Source organism: Mauremys reevesii, linkage group 6, assembly GCF_016161935.1.
Source record: "Mauremys reevesii isolate NIE-2019 linkage group 6, ASM1616193v1, whole genome shotgun sequence".
Taxonomy (NCBI): Eukaryota; Metazoa; Chordata; order Testudines; family Geoemydidae; genus Mauremys; species Mauremys reevesii.
In genome coordinates this window covers 25,906,489-25,930,764 of record NC_052628.1, presented here as the reverse complement: position 1 = coordinate 25,930,764, position 24,276 = coordinate 25,906,489, and the positions used below count along the sequence as shown (strand labels likewise).

General features: G+C 41.0%; 1 protein-coding gene across 6 annotated transcripts in view; it reads left to right on the top strand.

The window, feature by feature from the left end:
• The window catches only part of LIFR (LIF receptor subunit alpha), an 81,391-nt gene that overhangs the window by 47,440 nt on the left and 9,675 nt on the right, over nucleotides 1-24,276 (top strand). For 4 of the 6 annotated variants that reach the window (XM_039543946.1, XM_039543945.1, XM_039543949.1 and 1 more), the window contains 12 exons: nucleotides 1,268-1,397; nucleotides 3,932-4,095; nucleotides 5,906-6,051; nucleotides 10,156-10,321; nucleotides 10,416-10,486; nucleotides 10,910-11,123; nucleotides 13,990-14,169; nucleotides 17,932-18,033; nucleotides 19,756-19,923; nucleotides 21,224-21,385; nucleotides 22,241-22,334; nucleotides 23,714-23,792. In XM_039543946.1, coding sequence (XP_039399880.1) covers nucleotides 1,268-1,397; nucleotides 3,932-4,095; nucleotides 5,906-6,051; nucleotides 10,156-10,321; nucleotides 10,416-10,486; nucleotides 10,910-11,123; nucleotides 13,990-14,169; nucleotides 17,932-18,033; nucleotides 19,756-19,923; nucleotides 21,224-21,385; nucleotides 22,241-22,334; nucleotides 23,714-23,792 — 1,676 coding nt within the window. The remainder of the gene's footprint in view (nucleotides 1-1,267; nucleotides 1,398-3,931; nucleotides 4,096-5,905; nucleotides 6,052-10,155; nucleotides 10,322-10,415; nucleotides 10,487-10,909; nucleotides 11,124-13,989; nucleotides 14,170-17,931; nucleotides 18,034-19,755; nucleotides 19,924-21,223; nucleotides 21,386-22,240; nucleotides 22,335-23,713; nucleotides 23,793-24,276) is intronic. The other 2 variants (XM_039543948.1, XM_039543952.1) reach the window with 1 other exon arrangement.

Below are 24,276 nucleotides of genomic sequence, written 5' to 3'. Positions count from 1 at the left end.
CACAAAATATTGGCTATGGGTCAGTGACAGTGCAGCACCCAAAGGGTTTACAGATGTGTCCATCTTTGAAGGTCTAGTGCGTTCAAGCTACTTCCTCTCTTACAAACTCCTGTCTCTCTGCTGCATACTCCATGAGGGGAATGGAGACATCTTGTTTGGATGCACCAGTCCAGCAAGACTGAGAGGTAGGGGAAAGTGAAAAGATAAGAAGCCAGATAGAAAGTAGGGGAGAGAGACAGTGCACCATCTCTATATCAGGGTGTTTATATGTGCTTTAGAGATGTCAGCTTGAGTACCTGTGGCTCTGGTGAGCTAAGTGCCCTTCCCCTGACCTGTAGTCATTGTGTTTGCTTACATCACTCATAATCCTAACTGAGACATCCTTACCACTCATGCCAAACTAACACGGCGTGAAGCTCATGCCCCTCCCCCCAGAGGTGGCCAGAAAGAGACTGGTTTCTTGGTTTCTGGAGCTGGAGAGAGGTGCTCCCTAGAGGCTCATCTCCATCACAGTTACTCAGCTCTACCTTTTCTGGTTTCTAGGGGGAGTATGGCATGTCATTCTGAAGTGAGTCCTCTAGGGAGAGAGCTGCCATCATTCCTATGCCAGGGATTATGATCATTGCAGTCCTGGGGTCTAGAGTTTAGGGACAAGCTCAAATGAAAATTGGGGATGGAGACTTGTAAAGCATCTTGGAGGAGGATGAAGTGTGGTCTTCGTAAAAAAAAAAATCAAAAACTTTAAATATAAAATACAGTGTGGCATGTGTACTAAGAATTTCATGTTTCATACAGTGCATGTGGGTTCAATTGTTTGAATGATTTGTTTAAATAGATTCTAAGCAACAGTGAGGCCTGCACTTGCCAAAACATGGCACACAACCTAATAACCTTCCTAAGTTGGTTGGAGACAAAATTTTGCAGTTTGGAATCTTTGAAACATGTTTTGTAAAATTGTGTAATGCTTATAGTTCAGTGCCCTGTTCCTGCAAACACTTATACATGTGGTTAACTTTAAATACAGGAGTAATCCCATTGAGTCAAGCATTAGACAATGGGGACTGTTAATGGGCTTAAAATTAAGCACACACATAATTGTTTGCAGGTTTGGGGCATAATTGTTACTGTATATTTATGCTATATATCCTGGAAACAAAATATTGCTTTCAGCAGTTAACAGATTTCCAAGCAATTGTCTAACCTTCTGTGTTAGGACCTATTCTGTGAACATGCAGGCTGATTGTTTTGTCTTACTTCTTTGCTACAGATGCTCCTGATACTCCACAAAACCTGAACTGTGAAACACGCACCTTTATTACTATAACGTGTAGCTGGAGCCCAGGCAGACCCACGGCATTGTACAGGCAACGGCAAACAAAATATATTTTATTTGAAAGGTAAAGCCATTTAGCGAGGAAGGATTCAAAAGTTAGAATATAAATTGGTACATTATGGGCTTCCCCGGATACTGAATGACTGCTGCGTGCCCACTCAAGTCATTTAAACTCTCCACTTCTTAGAGCTTAAAATAAATATAAAAATACACAGGAAGTCGGAACTAATTTTTAAATTACTTCATGACAGAATCACATGATTGCAGTAGTCCTGTGGTAGTATAGTCAGGGTTGGGGGCACGTTTCTTTATACGACATTTGATGGTGATCGTTATATTATGGTAGCACCTTGAGTTCAGGGCTCCATTGGGGTAGGCACTGTACAAACATGACAAAAAGAAGATCCTTGTCCTGAAGAACTTACAATCTTAAGTGTAAGACTATGGACAACAGGTGGGTAAGACCAACAGATGCGGGTGCAGAAGAAAACAATGAGATTGGACTGATCAACACCAAAACCAGTGGTGTCAGCTGCCTAACATTTGTTGAGGGCTCTCAAGCCAAGCTTTCCCATCCTTGTTCTGAGTGCACAGTGGGCTACTGCAGCCCCAAATACATGGAGCTACCCCTAAAAACCACTCAGACTTCTGCTACTGTAGATGAGGATGGCTGGTTGCTTACAGAGACCATATTACACTTATGCTCTGTGTTCGGCACTGGCTTTCAGTTTGTTTTCAGATACAGTTCAAGATTTTGGCTTTAATCATATAAAAACCTAAGTAATGCGGGTGTTGGCTATCTGATGGACAGCTTCTCTCCTTGTGTGGCCCAGAGGCACCTGAGATCAGATGAGGACACAAAGTGTCTGACCCTGCTTAGATGGGGAGGGGCTGGTGATCGGTCATCTTCCGTGCAAAGACCTTAACACTAGAACCTACTCCCTCTGCTGGGTCAACTAGTTCCTGATTCTAGAAAGCACTTAAGCAATAATTAAATCCCATTAAAGACAGGCATGTGCTTAAGTGCTGTCCTGAATATGGATACTTTTCTGAATCAAGGCTCTAAAGCCTAGTTTTGACCTCAGGGCTCACTACAGGATCTATCTATTTTCCCAGGCTTCTGACGAGGTAAGGGTGGAAGTAAAAATTAAAGTAAGGATGAAGTAGGTTGTGCTGGGGAGAAGGAAAGATAGTCTCTTTGGGCTGGGAGCCATGGATTTTGTGACTAATGCCAATCCAAGCTACATTGTGCCATTAAATTGTATGTAATATGCAATGCAGCATTAGGTAGGTGTGACGGGTTCGGTCACAGAGACCCCCTTGGGACTGTCATCTGACATGCTGGAATTATCTCTGAGCCCGTTTTCCCTGCCAGCTTGAGACTCCAGAATCCTGTCTTGTTGAGCCAGACACACTGGCCTGCTGCAACACAGACCCAGGTCTGGTCCATGCCCCCGAAGCTGCAGACTTTAACCAAAAACTGCTCAGCAGGTCACCTATCTCCAGCACCCAGACACCCAGCTCCCAAAAGGATCCAAACCCCAAATCCGTTCTACTCTGTATCATGAATTGTCCGCCCTCTATAACACTGATAGAGAGAGATGTGCAGCTATTTGCTCCCCTGGGTATTAGTCACTTACTCTGGGTTCATTAATAAACAAAAATGATTTTATTAAGTATAAAAAGTAGGATTTAAGTGGTTTCAAGTAATAACAGACAGAACAAAGTAAGTTACCAAGCAAAATAAAGAAAAAACATGCAAGTCTAAGCCTAATACATTAAGAAACTGATTACAGGTAAAATCTCACCCTTAGAGATATTCCAATAAGCTTCTTACACATACTAGACTCCTCCTAGTCTGGGCCAAATCCTTTCCCCTGGTACAGTCCTTGTTAGCAGACATCTTAAGTGGAAACTAGGGGTGTTCTCATGACTGGCAGCCCTTTGTTCTGTTCCACCCCCTTTTATAGCTGTGGCACAAGGTGGGAATCTTTTGTCTCTCTGGGTCCCCACCCCCCCCAAATGGAAAACACCAGGTTTAAGATGGATTCCAGTATCATGTGACATGGTCACATGTCCTGAGAGACCTCATTCTTCATTACCCACTGGTTGGCCCACATGCACCCAGGAAGGTTTGCAAGTAAAGAGACCATTTATAACCAATTGTCCTAGTCAATGGGAGCCATCAAGCTTCCAAACCACCGTTAATGGCCCACACTTTGCATAATTACAATAGGACTTCAGAGCTATACTTCATATTCCTAGTTTCAGATACAAGAATGATACATTCATACAAATAGGATGAATACACTCATAGATTATAAGCTTTGTAATGATACCTTACAAGAGACCTTTGGTATAAAGCATATTCCAATTACATTATAGTCACACTCATAAGCATATTTCCATAAAACATTATGGAGTGCAATGTCACAGTAGGCAAATAATGACATGGCATTAACTAAATAATGGTACAGTGACATGCTGTTCATTCCTTGTAGCATCTTCATCCAGTGAAGTCTGTACTAAGAAACTTCAATTCAGTGCTGTTAAATGGGTTGCTCAGAAATTAAAAATAATCTTTTTTTCAATTCACAGAATATCTAGGGAAAATGTTACATGCAAAGTAGATGAATTGAATAAGAAACATCACTGTGACTTTCCAGTGCATGCCAATCAGAAAATCTACAATTTCACACTAGGAGCTTCCAATCCTCTTGGTCAAGCAGAATCATCGCTCTTAATTGATGTAAATCAAAGAGGTGAGCATTAACAAGGGTGCAAAACCAAAAAGGGTTATCAAATAGAGGGTTAGTGCTATAGATGATAACTCATTGGGCGCTAATATAGAATGTTGCATTCGTAATTGTTTTTGGTTTATTTTTTTCATTGGTTTGGATTCTCAGTAGTTGGGATTAAGTAAAGGTCCATTTTCCCCCCTACTGTGTGTGCCGACATGCGAATAAGGATGTGGTGAGATGACAATTCTGCACAGCAACCATATAGCTGGCACCCTTAGCCCCATGTTAGGAGAGGAATCTTATGCATGCACTAGTAACTAGCTAAATAGCTATCATTTACATGGCACATAATATTCCAGTCAAGTCTAATAACTAAATCTGCAACATTATTAGGACCCAGTCCTGCAAAGTCTTATGTGCGGCCGTGGCGGCCTTAACTTTCTGCATTGAGAGTGACACACTGACTTCAGTGTGTCTGCTCATGGTGCATGATGTTAAACACAGCAAATAGTTTTGTGGCACCTTATAGACTAACAGACGTTTTGGAGCATGAGCTTTCGTGGGTGAATACCCACTTCGTCGGATGTATTCACCCACGAAAGCTCATGCTCCAAAACGTCTGTTAGTCTATAAGGTGCCACAAGACTCTTTGCTGCTTTTACAGATCCAGACTAACACAGCTACCCCTCTGATACTTGATGTTAAACACATGCATATGTCTTAACAAGATCAGGTCTTTACAAAGTAGCAATAAAATGTGGCACTTACCTTCTGTGCCTCCATAACACATGCATGCATTTTGTGTCCTAACAACTTCAATGCTCATAGTTTCCTCTTGGCAAATAATAAATAGAAAATTGCATTTAAATGTTTATTATAGAACTTGCATTTTTAATACATTTTTCCATGTACAGCAACTTTATAATTTGAATTGGCAATGCAGTTGCAAAATATCATGTAATGTTGAAATAGAATTGTCTCAACTACTTAGAATGTAGGGTTGTTGTACAGATGCTGTTCTTTGCCATTTCCCCTCTGCCATTTCACTTCTCTTCCTTCTGCATGCGATCTTTCTGTCCTTCATTGGTACTATTACTGTGCAGATAGTTCTCAAACACAGAGCACATACATCCCTGTAACTGTCAGATGACCAGAGTGCAGGGTTGTGTGCTCATTTCCCAAAAACATCAAGTCCAGTGGCTGAGAATCTTCTCAACAGGAGGCACAGAGGATCTGTGGCCAATATTCAAAGATAGGAGGAGGAAAAAAGAGGTGAAGAAATGAAAGGACCTGGGTGGGAAATGATGTGTTATGTATCCCTGCCCTGCTACCTTTTATAGGATAGGAGTTTTATATTTTTGCCCCACTTTCCTATTATTAATTGTGGGTGTTTTTTGTTAATTTCCTGATTGATCAAATACTGATATGATCTTGTGAAACAGTCAGTGATCTTTGAAAGTGAAGCTATTTTGTACTAAAATCAGTAGCAGTTAACAGGAATAAGGTTACGCTGTAATTTACTTTTAACTCCTTGGCCCATTATGCCAGTTACAGCTTCTGACTAAAATAAAACTATTCCCATGAGTGTCAGCCAAATTCCCAGTATGGACAAAAACTGCTTGCTGGTGTGCCTTCATAGCAAGAGACTGATTTTTAAAACAACACCCATCTGTCACAATAATTATCAATCTGATGAACGTTCTGTTCTATTGATCATGTTTGACTACTTTAAAAGTAAGATTTTTCTTACAGAACTAAAAATAATAATAAAGCTATTGTTTATCACCTTTAAGAAATCCAAGTTGATTTTCTTTATAAATTTAATTTTCAGTTCATCTGGAAACTCCTGATAAATTCACTGTGAGCACTAATAGTTCAACAAATGCCCACCTGTCTTGGTATATACCTGGCAATTTTATTAAAATCAGACTTTTGTGTCAAATTGAAATTAGCAACAGTAATTCAGAACGACAACTGGTGAGTATTATTTTTAATGTAATTTTGCTCTGCTGAAATGTCGATGGTTTTATTGAAATTCGTTTCTTTACAATTTTGTACCAGTAAAAGAGAAACTGATAGGTTACACTGACTATTTATTAAATACTATCTGTGTTAAATGTCCAAAGTCTAGCTCCTAAGCTTACAGAGAAGCTCTAGTCACGTTTACTTCCAGTTCTTTTCACAGTGCAGTGGTAGGTCATAACAGGCAAAACTAAGTAGTGTTTTGAGACGTTGCAAAGCATTAAAATTAGTCATAATATTTGAGTTCTATCATAAGTTTGCAAAATTGCTTTTCTGAAGATGTTTCTTTATTAAATTGCCACTCTTAGGCGATAAAACTATAGTGGTTGGGTTTTTGGGAGGTAGGTAGCACTCATGCACACATTATCACTACTCTTCTACTCTGAAAATTTCCTTTGAAGTTGTTTTAAGATTCCAGTCTTCCAAGTCACTTTTACAGTTGGTATAAGTGGAATCTTCTTACTTTCAGTAAATGCTGTGTATGTGTTTGTCAGCTGTTTCAGCAACTCACTACTGCAATCTGTGGATGATATAAAGACTGTGAGAGGGGAAGAATTTTCCTATTGAGCAAGATGAGCCGAGGGTGTCAGTAGGATATCCCTACTGAAATCCTCTATATCTGTCATTTAGAGAAAACGAAAAGCACCTGTTAGATGTTCTCAAAATTTCAGTGAAAGTTGGAGAGGCGAGGTAGACTTCCTGGAACTTGATGCTGATTGGGATTCAGTGACCATGCACACAGTACAGTTACCCTGAGTTCTGTCCTCCTTTTTTTTTTTTTTTTTCTTTTTCTATGCAGCCATTATAAAAGATCCCTCTCAGGCTAGGTCTACATTAGAGTTGGGGGTGCGATTCTGAGCTCACATATACATACCTGTACAAGCCCTGCACAAGCTAGCCTGCTAAAAATAGCAGTGTAGCTGGGGTAGTGCATGTGATGGCTCAGGCTTAGGGTGAACAGACAGCAAATGTGAAAAATCGGGCCGGGGTGGGGGGCCTATATAAGGAAGAGACCCAAAAATAGGGACATCTGGTCACCCTACCCAGGCTAGCTGTCCTGAGAACATTCCTGCTTGGACTCCCTGGAAGCTAGCCCGAGCCGCCACCCATGTTAGCCCTTGACACTGCTCTTTTTAGCCCATTAACTCAAGCGTCTCTATGCTAGCTGAGAATCACCTCCCTAGCTTCAAGTATAGGTGTAGCCTAATTTAACATTTTTACAGCCTCCAGAAAAATTCTTAAGGTCCCTTGCAAAGCTGCTGTGTTATGCTGGCAGCACCAGACATTTTATTAATCTGCCCCTTTTTAAGGTTGTAGATTACCGTCTCTTAAAGCTACCGTTACAAAAAAAAATCTACTGTAAGTGTGTAACACCTGAGAACTCAGAAAGTATTAGGGATAAAGAGCTTTTACCATATCCTGGAGCCTGATCCAAAGCCTGCTGTAGTCAGTGGAAAACACTTTTTTGGCAAAGTCTGTGTTTTTGTTTTTTAAATGAACTATACTGGGGAAGTCTCTGGGTTTAAATATAGCTTGGTCAGCTAGTGTTTCAAAGCTGTGTCGACCTGGTCTTTCTAAGCTGTAGAGTGACCATATAGCAAGTGTGAAAAATCGGGATGGGTGGGGGGTAATAGGAGCCTATATAAGAAAAAGCCCCAAATATCAGGATTGTCCCTATAAAGTCGGGACATCTTGTCACCCTACTAAACTGTGCACTCCAAAATCTTGATTTGCATTCTGTGGTTTGAGAGATTTTGAATCTTTTGTTATAAAATGTGTTAAAAAGTACTAGTAAGTTAAGTATCACAAGTAAAAACCATACAGGTTGTTTGAGGGGAGAGCGGAAAGAAATGACATTTAGTCATGAGTAAGTTTAGACCTTGGCGTCTGCTATTGAAATACAGGCTGAAACTTTACAAAAGATGTAGCTTTGTTACCTTGTTCTCCAGACGCTAGAACAGGGGTTCTCACAAGAAATGTTTTGGTGGCCTCAGAGTGTGGCCACCAACTCTTGCTGGTGGCCGCTCTAACAATTTTTTCCTAAAATACTTAATTGACTTTAGGAAAAACAAACAAATATGCATATATACATGTCCAAATCATTGTAATGTACTTTTGTAGAGTTTTTTTGCAGACAAAATAATCAACAGTTGTCTCTCTTCTTTACTGGACCTAAACAGAATAGAAACACAAATAAGGTTTTGCTTTTTTGGTGGGTTTTTTTAGACTTGCTAGTTAGTAAGTCTGCTTCTGTGAAAAGCGATATTTGTATATTCGTTAATATTACTTTTCAGAGCAAACTTACTCAGCAAGCTGGGGGACAAATTAAGCCCTGGGTGGGGAGGTGGGTAGAGAGGCGGGGGGTGTGCAGTGGCGATTGGGTGTCTGGATGGGGTGCTGGAGGAGGCAGCAGAGGCCAGGGCGATGGTGGGGGTGAGCCTGGGTCCAGAGCATGAAACCCTGTGGCTGGGGGAAGGAGCCCACCTTCACATGGATGAAGCCCCAGGAAGACGGTGAACTCCCACTGATCACCTGCTCCTACAGTGTTTGTGGATTCAGAAGGGGGCAGGGACCAGCCCCTGCTCGTGGGCCCAGGGGAGGGGCCTCTGCTTTGCACTCCTCACCCCATCACTACCCAGGAGGCTGTGGCCACACAAAAAGCCCCTGGTGACTGCATGCGGCCACATTTGAGAAATGCTGCGCTAGAGTATAAATGAACAGATGAACAGGGTATAGTGTAATCAAGGAATAGCTGTGAAATTGTTATCAATACTGCAAGATGTTTTGGTGACAGTGGCAGAAGCTTTTCCACCCATATGCTCAATTGCTGGCTTTTTGACATCTTCTGTTTGTCATTTGGATTAGAAAAACAATTATAACTAATTTCAGACTAAAATTCACTTTGGAGACCAGTTCTTGGCAGCCAGGATAGATGTGTATTTATAAGTAGATTTGGTAAGAAATGTTCCCAGGGTCAGGATTTCTCACAGCAGCCATGGCAGTGAGTCACTGTACACATTTATAGTAGTATGCATATATGTGTCACTATTATGCACTGTTTTAACTGCTTTAAACTCAATACGATGCAATTGACTGTTTATACTAAAACCTGATTATGATTATGTTTGCTTTCCTTCGAAGGCAAAAGGAGCACTTAGTAGGAATAGTGTTACTGGTATATATTTTATTTGCATGATATGGATGTTGTTTTGCATGATATGGATAAGCAGTTTTTCTTGGGTGTGGTTTGTGCAGGCACTGTTTTACAAAGAAAGAATGCTATTTGTCTGTCCAGGTTCTCCTACCATGCTTATCACTGTGAGCATAGGAGCACCCTGGGTGAAATCCTGGTCCCATTGAAATAAGAGGGGATTTCGCCATTGATTTCCGTGGAGCCAGGATTTAATACATATGTAGAAAGAGTGTTCAGTGATAATAGCTGTCATATATAGCCTCGTGGAACTGGCTCAAAAGAAAGGGGTATTCACATTATGGTCAGTGGACCACCAGTCCTTCCTGGTGGTTCAGAGAGTGCAACACTTTTGGGAATCAAATGGTAGGGGGTTGGGAAAGCAGAGAGTATTGTTAGCATTGTGATTACTCTCCTTTATGGTATAGGAATATTCCCATTATCACATAGGTTACAGCGTCTAATGTTGACAATTTAGTATATACCCACATGTGTTTTAAAGTAGTTATTGGTATTTTAATTTCTATACTAGGGGTAATGTCTTATGATAGGCCCCTGAAAAACTTTAACTGGTGAACGGTGATTTTATGTAAAATATTTTCCCTATATATTTTCTTTCATTTACATTTATTTCCCCACATATTCTGGTTTGAAAGCTTTTTCGCATACATCCCCGTTGCCCCTGCTAATAGAGACTACATCCCACTAGACTTTGTATAACAGATTCTTTTTAAATAATCGCACAATTGCCTGATTGTACAACTGTAATACTGTAGTCTACTTTTAAAAAACATTTTCCAGGTAGTGGTTCTAGTATGATACAGGATGGGGGAAAGGTTTTCATATCGAATTCTATTAATTCTTAATAGCAGAATGTCTCAATGGCCGGTGCAGAAAACTCAAATTACAGAGCTCGGGTGGATGCATTACATCCGTATGCCACATACACATTCAGAGTACGCTGTTCAGCTTCTGAGCATTTCTGGCGATGGAGTAAATGGAGTGAGGGAAAAAAGCTCACGACTTTGGAAGCCTGTAAGTTTATTGAACGGTCTTTTATGTCAAAATATTGAACTTGTAAGCCATATGCTTAACAAAGTTACTTATTTTGTAAAATCTCCTTTCTTAGCTCCTGCAAGAGGACCGGATATTTGGAGAGAGAGAAGTCCTGTTGGAGAAACTCTAACAGTCTTTTGGAAGGTATGTATCGGTGTGTGTGTTCATTGCTTTTCTTATGTACTTTCAATGTGTGAAAAGTTTATAGACAGTAAGTCTAATTGTTATTCTTAAATATTTTATAGTGCCTTTACTCAGAAAATTAATGTCCTAAACGAAAACATCATTATCCCAGATATGTGGACTATGCTTTAAAAAAAAAAGTATTACTAAAAACAGCTGCATATGGAATTAAGTAGGATTTCACATACAGAATAACTTCCTTAAATTTGTCCCTTTGAGAGTTGTCCTCAGTGCTCATGTGTTAACTCCTAAAACCATTCTTGCTTTACTGACTTTTTTGCCTGGTAATCCCAATTTTGAGTATTAGATGCATGTAATCCTGTGTCCTGATTTTTAACGATAGGTTTGTTTTTTAATGTGATTTGTGCTTGTTTTGTTGCACAGCCGTTACTTCTTTCTGAAGCAAATGGAATAATACTATCCCATGAAGTGTCATGTTACCTGCGAGAGAGAATGCTAAAAGCTCATGAAGTCCCTGTACCCTTGAACAGCACTGAAATAAAACTTGGGGGAAATGATTGTTTAGTCAGTGTTATAGCAAAAAATCGTGCTGGCTCATCTCCCCCTTCTAGGATAACTAGTGTGGATCTTCCAAGTGGTGAGTACTTGATTCAGGGATTTAAAACATCCAAAGCTTGTGGAACAGCTGGGTGGTGGTTGTTTTTTCAGAGAATTTAGCTGTTCTGTGCAAGTAACAAGCGATTTTTTTCAATCAGCAGTCACTGCTTTGTTTTAAGTGCAGTGTCTCACCAGCAAATTATACTCGTCATGTAGAAGGAAGGTGGCAGTTACAGGCTAGGTTGCTGTGTAGCCGTTTTCTGGAGACTTCCCAGGAATAACAAGGGAGAGGGCTAATTCTTTTGCACAAATCTTCAACTTTTAGGAGGTTTTATTTATTTCTGTGCTATCTTTTTGACTCAGAGAAATGTGATTAAATGTAAGAGCATCAAAATAGGTTTTTCTTTCCGTGGGAGCTCCTCAGTGTTGCATAGTTGTTTAACATTTTTCCACTCTGTGGGACTCGATCAATTAAATGCATGTGTAGTTGATCACATGAAGGGAGAATACTAATAGAGCTAACCAATAATGCGCCTGAATCATGATATGGTGTCAACAGCAAGGGCTTGAAGGTGTAAGTTAGGGTTATTGAGGCCTCTCATTTAAGATATCTAAAAATGCCCTCCGTGGTAGTGAACTTCCCTCCTATATGTGAAGGAAAAGCTTTGGGCTAAATTGGTTTTGGTGCAAATGCTGGGGAAACGGCAGCACAAAGCAAAGGAGCAGAGCACGTAAGTCACAACATGGTCCCAGTTCCCCCGTGCTCCAGGGGGAAAGGAATCTTTGCCAGCCCTGTACCTGGTGCCGATTACTTCCCCATCCACTCCCATTCATCTGGGTTGGCTGGCACATTGGGAAGACAGTGAAGGCACTGCTAGCCCTCGCCCAACTGTGCTGGAGCGGGGAGTAGCAGCTCTGCAGAAAGCTGTGCTTCCTAGCCCCTCAGCCCTATGCTGTGACCTGTTTTAAGGCACATAATGTGACCCATACACCCCATGTGGGCATGTAATAGATGTTACAGTTGTGTACTTTCTGTCTGAAGTTCTGAAAATAAAATTACATCTCTTTAGGCAGAAATGTGTTTTGTTTGAGATTTATAGTTGGGATGTCAGTAACCACGATCCCCCATTATCCAGAACGAGTTTTGTCCTCAGACTAAATAGCCTTCAGCTCCTCTATAGCGATACTACCTATTAATTTATAACCACATATGTGAAGGAAAAGGAATTGGGCAGGATAGATAAATTAATGGCATCACTTTAATAACTTCACATCGAGCAACAACAGTAGCTGACTCTGCAGAATGTAGGGCTCTCTAGATAATTCTGCTCTGCACCCTGTGACTGAGGGTAACAGCTGGAACTCTGTGATTATTATAGCATAGTACTGGAAAGGTAACATTTGGAAGACTGAATTTCCCTTTGGTGTTACCCAACATATACTCATTCTGAATTGTCTTCCGAGTTGATATAGGAATTATTTGAAACATGACTCACCCGCTGACCTGGGTTACGCGGCTATACAATCACTTCTGGCTGCGTCCTGTACAGCCTGCAAATGTTTATAACATCAATAAGAGAGAAACGTTTCTGATTCTCGGGACAGGTTTCATGAGAAAATTGAAAGGGAAGCAAAACCTACGTCATATCCTACTTAATGTGAGCTTTCAGTGTAATTAAAAAGATACAATGGGGGAGAAGCAAACTTACTATGTGGGTGCTTTTGCAAAAGCACCCACATAGTAAGTTTGTGCTGCTAGTGAAACGGAAGTCTAGATCACAGGAAAAACATGCATGTGCAGCTCTTCAATATCCAGTGTTGTTTCTTGCTGAGAGAATACTATTGAGCCTACTGTCAGTAAATTAATTTCATATTAACAAAATTCTAGAAATAAAATACTATGCAAGTGTCATATAAACATGCACTCTAACATGTAATTTCCTTGAATGTTTAACTTCTTAGAAACTGTGTTTCAGAGTTGTTTTTTTAACAGTTTAAGAACTTGCCCTGTCTATACATTTACCCTTATAGTCACATCAAATGGAAATAAATGAATACAAAAAGAGGTGAAATTGACATTCCCTTAAGTGGCAATTCAGCAATGATACTTTCTTCCAAAAAAATTATTCTGCTAGCACACAGCATACGTTTTCCTAGAACACTCAGCATTTACATAGCCCTTTAATATTCACAACACCTCAGGGAGGAATTAGTGTTTCTCTTTGCAACTTCTTTGTTTTTTTTAATTACTGGGATTTGCCTTTCCCTTTAAACTCAGTCTTGCATAGACTGGACAGTTTTAATACAATGTGATGATCCAAGCAAACAGGGATCAAGGCTAAGAACATTTAAAAATCTCAAGAAAAGTTGAGGAGGTTCTGAAGATGTGATGGGTACTTAAGTATTTTAGTTGCTCCAGGAGGGGATCTTTAAGACTTACCGGGTCCCACCTGAATGGCGGCCATAGATGATGGCTCTGTAGGAACTAGTCAACAGCCTGGTGTTTTGGGGGTGGATGGATGGAAGGAATTAGTAGCTGGAGACTTCTACCAAATTGGTGTCAATTTGAATTAAACCAGAACCCCTGCAATAGAAACTTGTCCAGAGAAGGTGATTTGTATCCAAACCTGAGGATCTGCTGAACTTTTTCGCCCCTTTCTGCACTACTCTTGCAGACGTCACTATAGACTTCTAAGCTTGATTTATAGTGCTTCAAAAAGTATAGTATAATTTACTCCAATTTCACAGAGCCAGTTGTGTGATCCTCTTTCCTAGCATGAACACATTGCATGTGTGTTCTCATGGCACCTGTTTTCTAAGAACTGTAGTTCAGGCTTCCAAAAGCCCTTTGAGCTAAAGATACAGGGCTGAGCTCTAATGTTTTTTATATACTGTCTTTATTGTAGACAATGTCAAAACAGAGCTGGCAATTGCAACAGGAAATGGAATTTACATTTCTTGGCATTCTGACCCCAATGTGACCTGCGGCTACATATTAAAATGGTGTATTTCATCTGGATCTGAACCCTGTAGTGTGGACTGGGAAATGTTTCCTTCAAATGCAACAGATGCTGTGATCAAATCTGGTAAGAGAAAATCATTGTTTAAATTAGGCTTTCCAATTCAAAGTTTGCATGGTATACTGGCTTTGCAAGTGAACGCAGAAAATTATCAGTAGAAAGGATAAAAGGTACTGTTTTTAAATACCTTCTTTGCGTTAATATTTCTGTTAACTTCTCACTCTCCTCAGCTGTCTCCATCTCTAAGTTATTGATTCAACTATTATTTTCTTTACACTTTCCAGAATGTTTTGAAGTTACTAAAAGAAACGTAGCCGAAGCCCAAACTTTAGCATTCTATAAAACTGTTAAAATCCAGGGCAAATCTTCCAGATTCCAAATGTACCACTCTGGACACCAAAGAGGGTGGGGAAAGAATGCATTGGCTTTTTGAGTGTGAGAAAGCGAGAGCTTCCTCTGTTGGCTTGCAATAATAGACAATTGACTTTTCCTGGAGGAAGGCACGTTCCAGGTATCTAGATGCAGGTTGACAGGCTAAGAAATAAAAGGCAGGTGTGGTGGGAATAGTGGGGAGCAAATGGGGAGAAAAGAAATAAACAGGAAAAGAGGCATATTTCCTGCTATCCAAGAGGGCATTACAAAGACTAGAACATAATAAATTAAATATAAAGATCCCTTCTAGAGCCAACATTTAAGACTCAGTCACCGAGAGCCTCAACCCTACAATGAGATCCTTGTAGTCAGACCCCTGCACCTGCCCGGAGCCCAGTTGACATCACGGAGGCTCCCAGCACTTATAGGGATTTACCCACATGCATCAAATTGTTGGCTCAAGGTCTGAGCATTTGATTGCACAAAGACTACTACTCAGCATCTCCTGCAACTTCACTGAGTGTCAAGGGCATGCAGCACCTGGTAGGACTGAGTCTTTTGTCATCTTACAGAATGATGGAATAATAGAAATGTAGGGCTGGAAGGGACCTCGAGAAGTAAAGTCCTGCGCTCTGGCAGGACCAAATAACCTTGACCATTCCTGACAGGTGTTTGTCCAACCTGTTATTAAAAACCTCCAGTGATGGGATTCCACAAGCTCCATTAGAAGCCTATTCCAGAGATTAACTACTCCTATAGATAGAAAGTTTTTCCTAATATCTGACCTAACTCTCTCTTGCTGCAATTTAAGGCCATTATGTCTTATTCTGCCTTCAGTAGAAATGGAGAACTATTGATCCTCATCCTCTTTATAACAGCCTTCAATATATTGTGAAGATTCTTATCAGGTCCCCACTCAATCATCTTTTCTGAAGACTGAACATGCCCAGTTTTTTTAACCTTTCCTCATAGGTCAGGTTTTCTACATATGTTATAATTGATTAAATTGTTCTCCTCTGGACTCTCTCCACTTTGTCTACTTCTTTCCTGAAATGTGGTACCACAAATTGAACACATTACTCCAGCTAAGACTTCACCAGTGCCAAGTAGAGCAGGATATATGTCTCCTGTATCTGACATATGACACTCCTGTTAATACACCCCAGAAGGATATTAGCCTTTTCCACATCACATTGTTGACTCATATTCGGTTTGTGATCCATTTTAACACCAGATCCTTTTCAGCAGTAGTACCACCAAGGCAGTTCTTCCCCATTTTGTAGCTGTGCATTTGATTTTTCCTTCTTAGATACTTTTCACGTGTCTTTATTGAATTTCATCTTGTTGAATTCATACCAGTTCTCCAATATGTCTAGATTATTTTGAATTCTAATCTTGTATTCCAAAGTGCTTGTAAACCCCTCCCAGGTTGATGTCACCTTCAGATTTTATAAGCATACTCTCCACTCCATTATCCAAGATGTTTGATGAAAATATTGAATAGTACCGGACCCAGGGCTGGCTCCTGTGGGACTCCACTAGATACGCCCTTCCAGTTTGAGAGCAAACCATTGACGATTAGTCTTTGAGTATGGTCTCTTTGTGTACCCACATTATAGTAATGTCATTTAGAACACATTTCCCTTGTGTATGAGAATGTCATATGGGACTGTTTCAAAAGATGTACTAAAATCAAGATATCACATCTACTGCTTTCCCCTCCCCCATCCACTAGGCCAGTAACCCTGTCAAAGGAGGAAATTAGGTTGGTTTAGCATGATTTGTTCATGACAAATCCATGCTGGCTATTCATTACCCCCATTATCCTTCAGGTGCTTACAAATTGATTGTTTAATAATTTGTTCCAGGTATCCAAGTTAGGCTAATTGGTTTGTAATTCCCCAGGTCCTCTTTGTTCCCCTTTTTAAAGATAGGCACTATGTTTGCCTTCTCCAGTCTTGTGGGACTTTACGGGTACTCCAGGAATTCTCAAAGATAATTGTTAATGGTTCCGAGATTTTTTTCAGGGTAGTTCCTTAATTTCATTAGGCCTTGTTACTTAGACATATTCAATCTTTCCCTATTTTGGCTGGCATTCCTTCTCCTGGGTTGTTTAATATTAATTATGTTGAGTATCTGGTCACCATGAGCCTTTTTACTGAAGACTAACACAACACAGGCATTAAACACATCAGCTTTCTTGATGCCATCAGTTATTAGCTCTCCCTCTCGCTAAATAGAGGACCTATACTTTCCTTCATCTTTCTCAGGCTCCTAATGTATTGAAAGAACCTCTTCTTGCCTTTTATGTCCTTTGCCAGGTGTAACTCATTTTGTGCTTTAGCCTTTCTGATTTTATTCTTACATGCTTGTGCTATTCTTTGGTACTTCTTGTTAGCAATTTGTCCAGGTTTCCACTTTTTGTAGGATTTTCAGCTCTGTTTCATAAAGAGCTCCTGTTGGAGCCATATAGGCCTCTTACTATTCTTCCTATCTTTCCATTGTACCAGGATAGTTTGCAGTTGTACCTTTAATATTGTCTTCTTGCAAAACTGCCAGCTCTTTTGAACTCATTTTTCACTTAGATTTTCTTCCCCTGGGATCTTCCCCCTTGTTCAGAGAGAGAACAACAATGTGTGTTTTATACAAACTCGATTCAAGCCTTGAGCTCCTTATTGCAGAGAGTAGTCACCCTGAATAACAGTGCTGTTATGGATGTGGCTATAATAACTAAGAAGAAATCAGTTGATGAGCCACTATATCTGGGGAGGGGAAAGAAGAAACAATGACAGCCTAGAAGGAAAAATAGCATTTCTGTTAACATTGCAAGTGTGTGTTTCATAATGGAAAGCAACAATCGGTGCTGCTTCCAGCCTTTTCCTAATGATATTTGTTTAGACTGTCTAGGTTGCTCTGAATGGTCAAAATTATTTACTGGCTCTGAACTGTGTGTGTAATGGCATATCTTTTATGTATAAATACAATATGGATTAAATAGGGGAAATATTAATATGTAAATACTATATGGTCTGATTCAGGGGTTCTCAACCTTTTTCTTTCCAAGGCCACCTGTGTCCCAACAACTGTTTTTCTGCATATAAAAGCCAGGACTGGTAACAAGCAGGACAATTGCTTGGGGCCCCTGGGAAGCTCAGTTGCTCAGGCTTTTATATGCAGAAAAACAGTTGTTTCCTGTGGCTTTAGTGTTCTGTGGCTTCAGCCCCAGGCAGCAGGACTCCAGGGCAGTGAGGCTCCAGCCCCTGCAGTGTGGTGGGATTGGCAGACCCTCTGAAACCTGTTTGTGGCCCCCAGAGGGCCACGAATCCCCAGTTTAGGATTGCTGGTCTAATTATTTGGGCTGTTACTTTAAATGATTTTGTATGAAAATATGCATGTAAAGGCTTAAAATATAACTCATGTAAAAAGATATTGCTTACCAGTGATATTCTTCCGCAGCTCTGTTTCAACCTGGTGTGAGATACAATTTTTCACTATATGGCTGCAAACACAATGGATATCAGTTATTACAGAATATAACGGGATATATGAAAGAATTGCGTAAGTGCATTTTATTGTTAAGATCCTTTAGAAATACAAGATAAAATAAATATGACTAACTTGTACTTGTCTTTGCTAGATAAATTTAAAAAAGTCTGAAAGCAGAATCTTGTTACTGCTGAATATTTCCTTTATCTCTTTCAGTGCCACCAGCCTTTTAGAGTTCATTAATAAAGATTTTTAATGTATCACTTATTCACTAATTCAGTGAACTTCCACTCTCTGTATCCTAGCTGGTTCCCTGCCCTGAGGCCCCCCCCCCCCCCCCGCAGCAGCTCCCCACCCTCCACCCTGAGGCACCCCCTCCACCCCAGCTCACCCCTGCTCCGCGCATGAGCACCCGAACACTCCGTGGCTGCTTCACTTCTCCCGCCTCCCAGGCTTGTGGCACCTAAGCTGATTGACGCCACAAGCCTGGGAGGTGGGAGAAGTGAAGCAGCCATGGCATGCTTGGGGAGGAGGTGGGGCAGGGGTGAGCTGGGGTGGGGAGTTCTCCTGCATGCGGCCCCCCCCTTACTTGCTGCAGGCGGCCCTCCCCCGCTCCCCTGCCCGAGCTCCCTCCGCCTAAATGCTGGCGGCGACCGGGGCAGCCGAAGATCCGACTGCTGCGGTGGCTGCCGAAGAAAATGGCACCCCCACAACTCCCAGCGCCCTAGGCGACTTCCTAGGTCGCCTAAATGGTTGCACCGGCCCTGCGTTTAAGGACCACCCCTCCACTCCCTTTTGCTCTGTTCCTGGAAGTCTGAACTCTCTTTATACTTCACTCTCCTAGTTGTTAAGGATAAATGCATATTGTGTAGCTATAGGACCCATTTCATTTTGAACTTTAAGGTATCTTCTGCCAGGTGCTTGGAATAATTTTATTGGAAACTTTTTCTGATTACTTAGTCTGAGCCAGGATATTGCTTTGTAGGGATCATTGCTTGTTGCTTAATGCTATGATGGAAGATGAAATGAAACATTTACTCTAATCTCTTGTTTTCAACCATTTACATCTCTCTTAGAAAAACAACAACAAAGCATTTGGACTAAGTTTGTCATATTTTTCAAAACAGAAATTGTGATATAATAGATATATACTTTCTTATCTTGTAAGAACACAGTTGGCTTCTAAAATTTCACTCATGGTGGTATCTGTACCTCCAGCTAAGGCCTGTTATGTGAATGTGCCTTGCTGTGATCCCTGCACTAAAGCCCATGTATTGTAATGGAGATTTGTGACTCCTTTTAAACAGCATTAATACTTTTCTCAATGAAGAATGCAGGCTCTGTTGTTACTAAATACAATTTCTTCAAATAAAGCAAAGTTACAGCCATTTGAAAATGAGACAATTTTTATTAAGTTGCATCTTTCTAAACGTTTGCACTAGCTGGATTTATTTTTAATGTGTGTTTATATTGCAAGCAGGAGCATCTTTTTGTTCTGTTGTATAGCACCTAGCACAATAGGGTCCTTGTCTATGACTGGGATTAGTAGATGCCCTTGCAATACAAATTACTGGTGATAATATTCCAACAGGGAGGCTGATGTAGTGACACCTGGCTAATGTCACCTCTTTTATTAATATTTTGTTTGAAAGGGACAAAAATGGATCTAGAAAATTTTCAGTGTAGTGATCAACATGTCAGTCCTAATAATAATGCTGTAATACTAACATACTTCTAGCTTACAATGGAAGGATAGTTGTTTAACTTTTTTTTTCTTCCCAATTCTTTCCACAGCTCCAAAGGTAGCACCAAATTTTACTGTAGAAGAAACCTCTTCAGATTCAATATTAGTAAAATGGGAAGACATTCCTGTTGAAGACTGCCAGGGGTTTTTAAAGGGATATATTCTTTACTTTGCAAAAGGGGAGAAAGGTTCTTCAAAGACTAGTTTTATGGAAGAAGGTAAATAAAATATATGGTCCTCAATTTTCCTGTAAACTCCCAGTACTCGCGAATGAATAGTCCTTTAAGAAACAATTGTTTAATTACAGTTCAGTTGGCATTGTTCAGCACCTACATTGGCCTTCCAGAACTGGTGAAGACATTTAAAATACTAACTGCTCGTGTGGGCAAGAGTAGATGAACTGAGTGGAGTTTCTAGTTGACTAGGGCACTCACAGCACACAAGTCACCATGACAATGAACATCCAGTCCCTCAGGAAAACACTGAATGAGAAGAGAGTGTGAAAATGGCGAACCCTCCAGAACTGAGTTTAAGTGCATTGGCAGTGTGGTTGGGATAATGTTGCATTGCCATTGCTCATGCTATCTCTGGTCTGTAGTTAAAGAGAAGGCAAGTTTCTTTCCCTGTTAGTGTGATACTTTTCATTCAGTTCATTCCAAAACTGATAATTGTGGTAGTGTGCGAATGATAGAAGAAATAACCTTATAAAATGTAATTGCACTTACCAGAGATGTTGTGAAATGTAATTATATGAAGTCTGTAGCAAATGGTGGAGTTCAGTGCATGACATCTTTATTTTCAGCTTGCAGTTTATTAATGTTTAGTCTGCCCTAATCCTTTTTCTTCACTCTTTGGGCTTGTCTTTACTGCAAACTTAATTTGAGTTAAAATTCGAGTTCTGCCCCCAAGTCAAGGTTAGGATTGTGAGCAGGCTTTAATTCCAGTATGGTGATGCTTTTAACTCAAGCTGGATGGTCCATCAGGAAGTATAGGCTAAAACTTGAGTTAGCACAGCTAGTCATCTGCTAACACAATGACTCTGTAGTATGGATGCAGGCTAAGTCTTCCAAGGCCTTCTCACAATTCCTCCCCATGTGCCAGGCAGGGCAAACAAGTTCTCCCACAGTTCATTAGGAAAAAATTCATACAATGGCTCAGCTTACAGCAGTGCTAAGAATGCAATTATGTCATCAGAAGTTTTAGTGCAGCATCAGTGTGGACACAGCAGCTTGAGTATTACTTCATAGCATGGCTGCTCTCACTCGAGCTGGGCTAACTTAAGAGGAGTAACTCAAGTGTACATAATCAGAGTTACTTCTGCGCTGAAGATACACCCTTTGTGCTGCTTAATTAACACTGTTACACAACACAGTAGTGGATTTTCTGCAGCATAATTCTGTACTCAGGATTTTGCTCCATTAAAAAGAGTGTTTTCCAGTTTAATATGAAGTTTGGGTTTTGTGAACATATTCTAATATGGTGTACATTTCCTATCTTTTTAAACATAAAACAAAACAGGGTCTCCTGACCTAACAGTTAAGAATATTACTGACCTAACGAAAAAGTCTTTGAGAATACTTGATCTTCAAGGCAAAACAAGTTACCGCCTGGACTTACGAGCCTATACCGTTGGTGGAATAGGCCCATCGAAAGACCTGTATGTGGTGACAAAGGAGAATTGTAAGTTGAACATTCTTGTTCACTAATACTTCTAGGATGGCAGTGCTTACGTCAGAGTACCATGATCTTTATCTTGGACTCATCTGATGTCTTTTCCTGCTTAGCTATCCCAGGCCTGTTATAGCAGATTGGGGGGAAAAATTAACCTTACAGCTATTAAACTGTTACAGGTACTGTGAAGCTCATAGTAATTAATGCTTGTTTAAAAACTTCATCAACTCATACATATGGATGGGGTCTGAACTCATAACTGCTCAAAAGATTGAAAATGACTAAAGCCACCTGAGGATGGGGGTGGAAAAGAAGAGGTTTACTCAGTTTGGAAAGAAGAAGTGCATGAAATGAGACTGCTCAGAAGGCTAAACGGGCACTTTTGTTAGGGGAGAAAAGGAGATGCTCAGTGATCTTAAAAGACGAAACTAGGTAAAAGGCAATGCACTTATGCAACATGTAATTAACCTGTAGAAATCACTGCACAGAATAGACAAATAGTTTGATAATTTTAAATAGCCACCGAAAATACTATAAACACTAGCAGTTATGCTGTCTGGGATAAAATTTGCAATCAGTCCTATCATCATACATGTGAAGCTTAGTACCAGTAGGGGATCAAACAGAAACTTCTTCCTTTTCTACACACTATTTCACAATTGACCAACTACATTATGGGAGGGTTTGTCTTTTGCAATGAAGGATGTAGTATAGGCCACTGTTGCAGGCAGATGGGGCTTGATGAGCTGCCACTGATCTATAAAGCGGCCTGTAATATCTGGGAATGTTACAAAAGGGTTGTGAGCCACAAACTTTGTTGATAACTTTGAATATCTCTTACTGTTTTTCATTATTTTTTCCCAGCCGTGGGGTTGATCATTGCCATTCTCATCCCAGTGGCAGTAGCTGTTGTGCTCGGAGTGGTGACCAGCATTCTTTGCTACCAAAAGAGGGAATGGTAAACACTCATTTTCAGTTAAATTCTTCTATTTGTTTGTGTTGAGTAATTTATTGCCTTCCCATGAGGGTGTGCACTCGCCTCTCATGAGTGCCTACTAATGGCTGGGTGTGGTGCTGCAATTTTATTTTTCTCCTAGCGCCCCCTGTAGGCTGCCGACCTCGGTAGGCAGGTTTTCAGTGGCTCAGCACTCCAGGCAAGTCACACACAATCTAAAATGGACAAACCCCTTCTAGGGTACTCAAGTCAAAAACAAACATAAACAAGTCTTCCAGTTCGCTGGCTCAAGCTGGACTCAGCCCATTCTTCCTGAGGGTGCCTTCTCTCTTCAGTCCCTGTTGGGCACCTTTAAATCTAGTCCCTTTTCTTGGGCTTTTAGTAAAGAATCTTTTACCCTCTTCAGGTTTTAGGTCACTTCTCCACTGGCTCACCTGCTACTCTGGGTCCCAGCCCAAGGACCCTGCAAACAGCAGCCACGTGCTGCTTTCCTTAAAAGTTTCTGCTGCATTCCCTGGGCTGTGTCACACTTGGTCTCATCACCTTCACCCATTACCTTAGGGTTACAGTCCTTGGGTTCTCTCTGCCTTATCCCTGCTTGAGCAGGTCTCTCCCAGGCCTCCTTCCCTGAAGAGTTTTGCAGCCTTCCAGCCCTTCCTCACCCTTCTGGTCCTAGCCAGTGACTGACCTGCTAAGTCCCTTTGGCTCCTTTTAACTGAGCCTGTTGGGCTCTGATTGTTTGCTTCCCTGCAGCCTTTCTAGGCAGCCTTGGAGGACCCACCTTCGTGGCTCCTGCAGGGAGCCTTAAAAGGCCTGGTACCCCCTGTCATGCGTCCCCAAACACCTGAGGATTTCAGTGGGCTTTACACAAGACCTTTGGGTGAGGGTGGGTGGTATTCCCATTTTATAATTGGGAGGGATAGGAAGGAAGGGAGGCCCAGAGAAGTAGGGATTTGGCCACAAGGTCCCACAGTGAGTCAGTGACAGAGCCAGAAGAACCCAAATCTTCTTCTCATTGTCCAGTGCTCTTCTCCTCCACCTGAGGCTGTGTGCAAAGTCAGGTGTAGTAGAACTCAAATTAAAATGTGGAGAATTAGGCATACATTTAATTTGTGATCTGCCCACCATCAATTTACAGTCCATCTTCAAGCTTTCAGAAACCTGAAACTCCAGTGGAAGCATCAGAAGAATGTGTACGTTTTTTTACATGCAGCCTAAAGCACAACTGTCTAAAGTGAAAAATTTGAACAGTTAAAGTTTATACCCTGTGTTGAGGATTACGACCTGATAGTAACATCATGACTGTTTTTCTTGTGTTCTTATTTTGACATGCTGAACCTTTGCTGGTAATTTTGAAAATTACTTAACTTTTCTCTATAAAGGATTAAAGAAACGTTCTACCCTGACATTCCAAATCCTGAGAACAGTAAGGCATTGCAATTTCAGAAGAATATATGTGAGGTAACCTTCATTTTAATTAAATTTTTAAGCATCTAAAACAGTGGTCCCCAAACCGTGGAGCCCAGGCCAGCCCCCACAAGGAGGTGGGGAGGGAGCACCACCCAGCCCTGCTCTTCCCCCAGCTCTTCTCCAGCCCAGCCACCAGTCCTGGCTGCAACTCCACTCCCGGTGTGGGGGGGAGGCGGGGGGTGAGAACACATTCTATTACTGGTAAGGAGGGGTGCGAGAGGAAAAGTTTGAGAACCACTGATCTAAAATGTACAGTTGCATCAAGAAGATATGTCCCAAGAGTCAGTAGAAGTGATGATATGATCTAGCTTATCCCCAACTGTTAATTTCCTTCCTCCTTACATTGGCAGCAGTGCGAAGTGAGGGTATGGCATTCTCGCCAGCTCCCCTCCATGCCCACTACTCACAGTTTGTAATTGGAAGTAAATGGAAAGTCAAACTAATGCTTTCAGAGTAGATTACATAAGAAAGATAA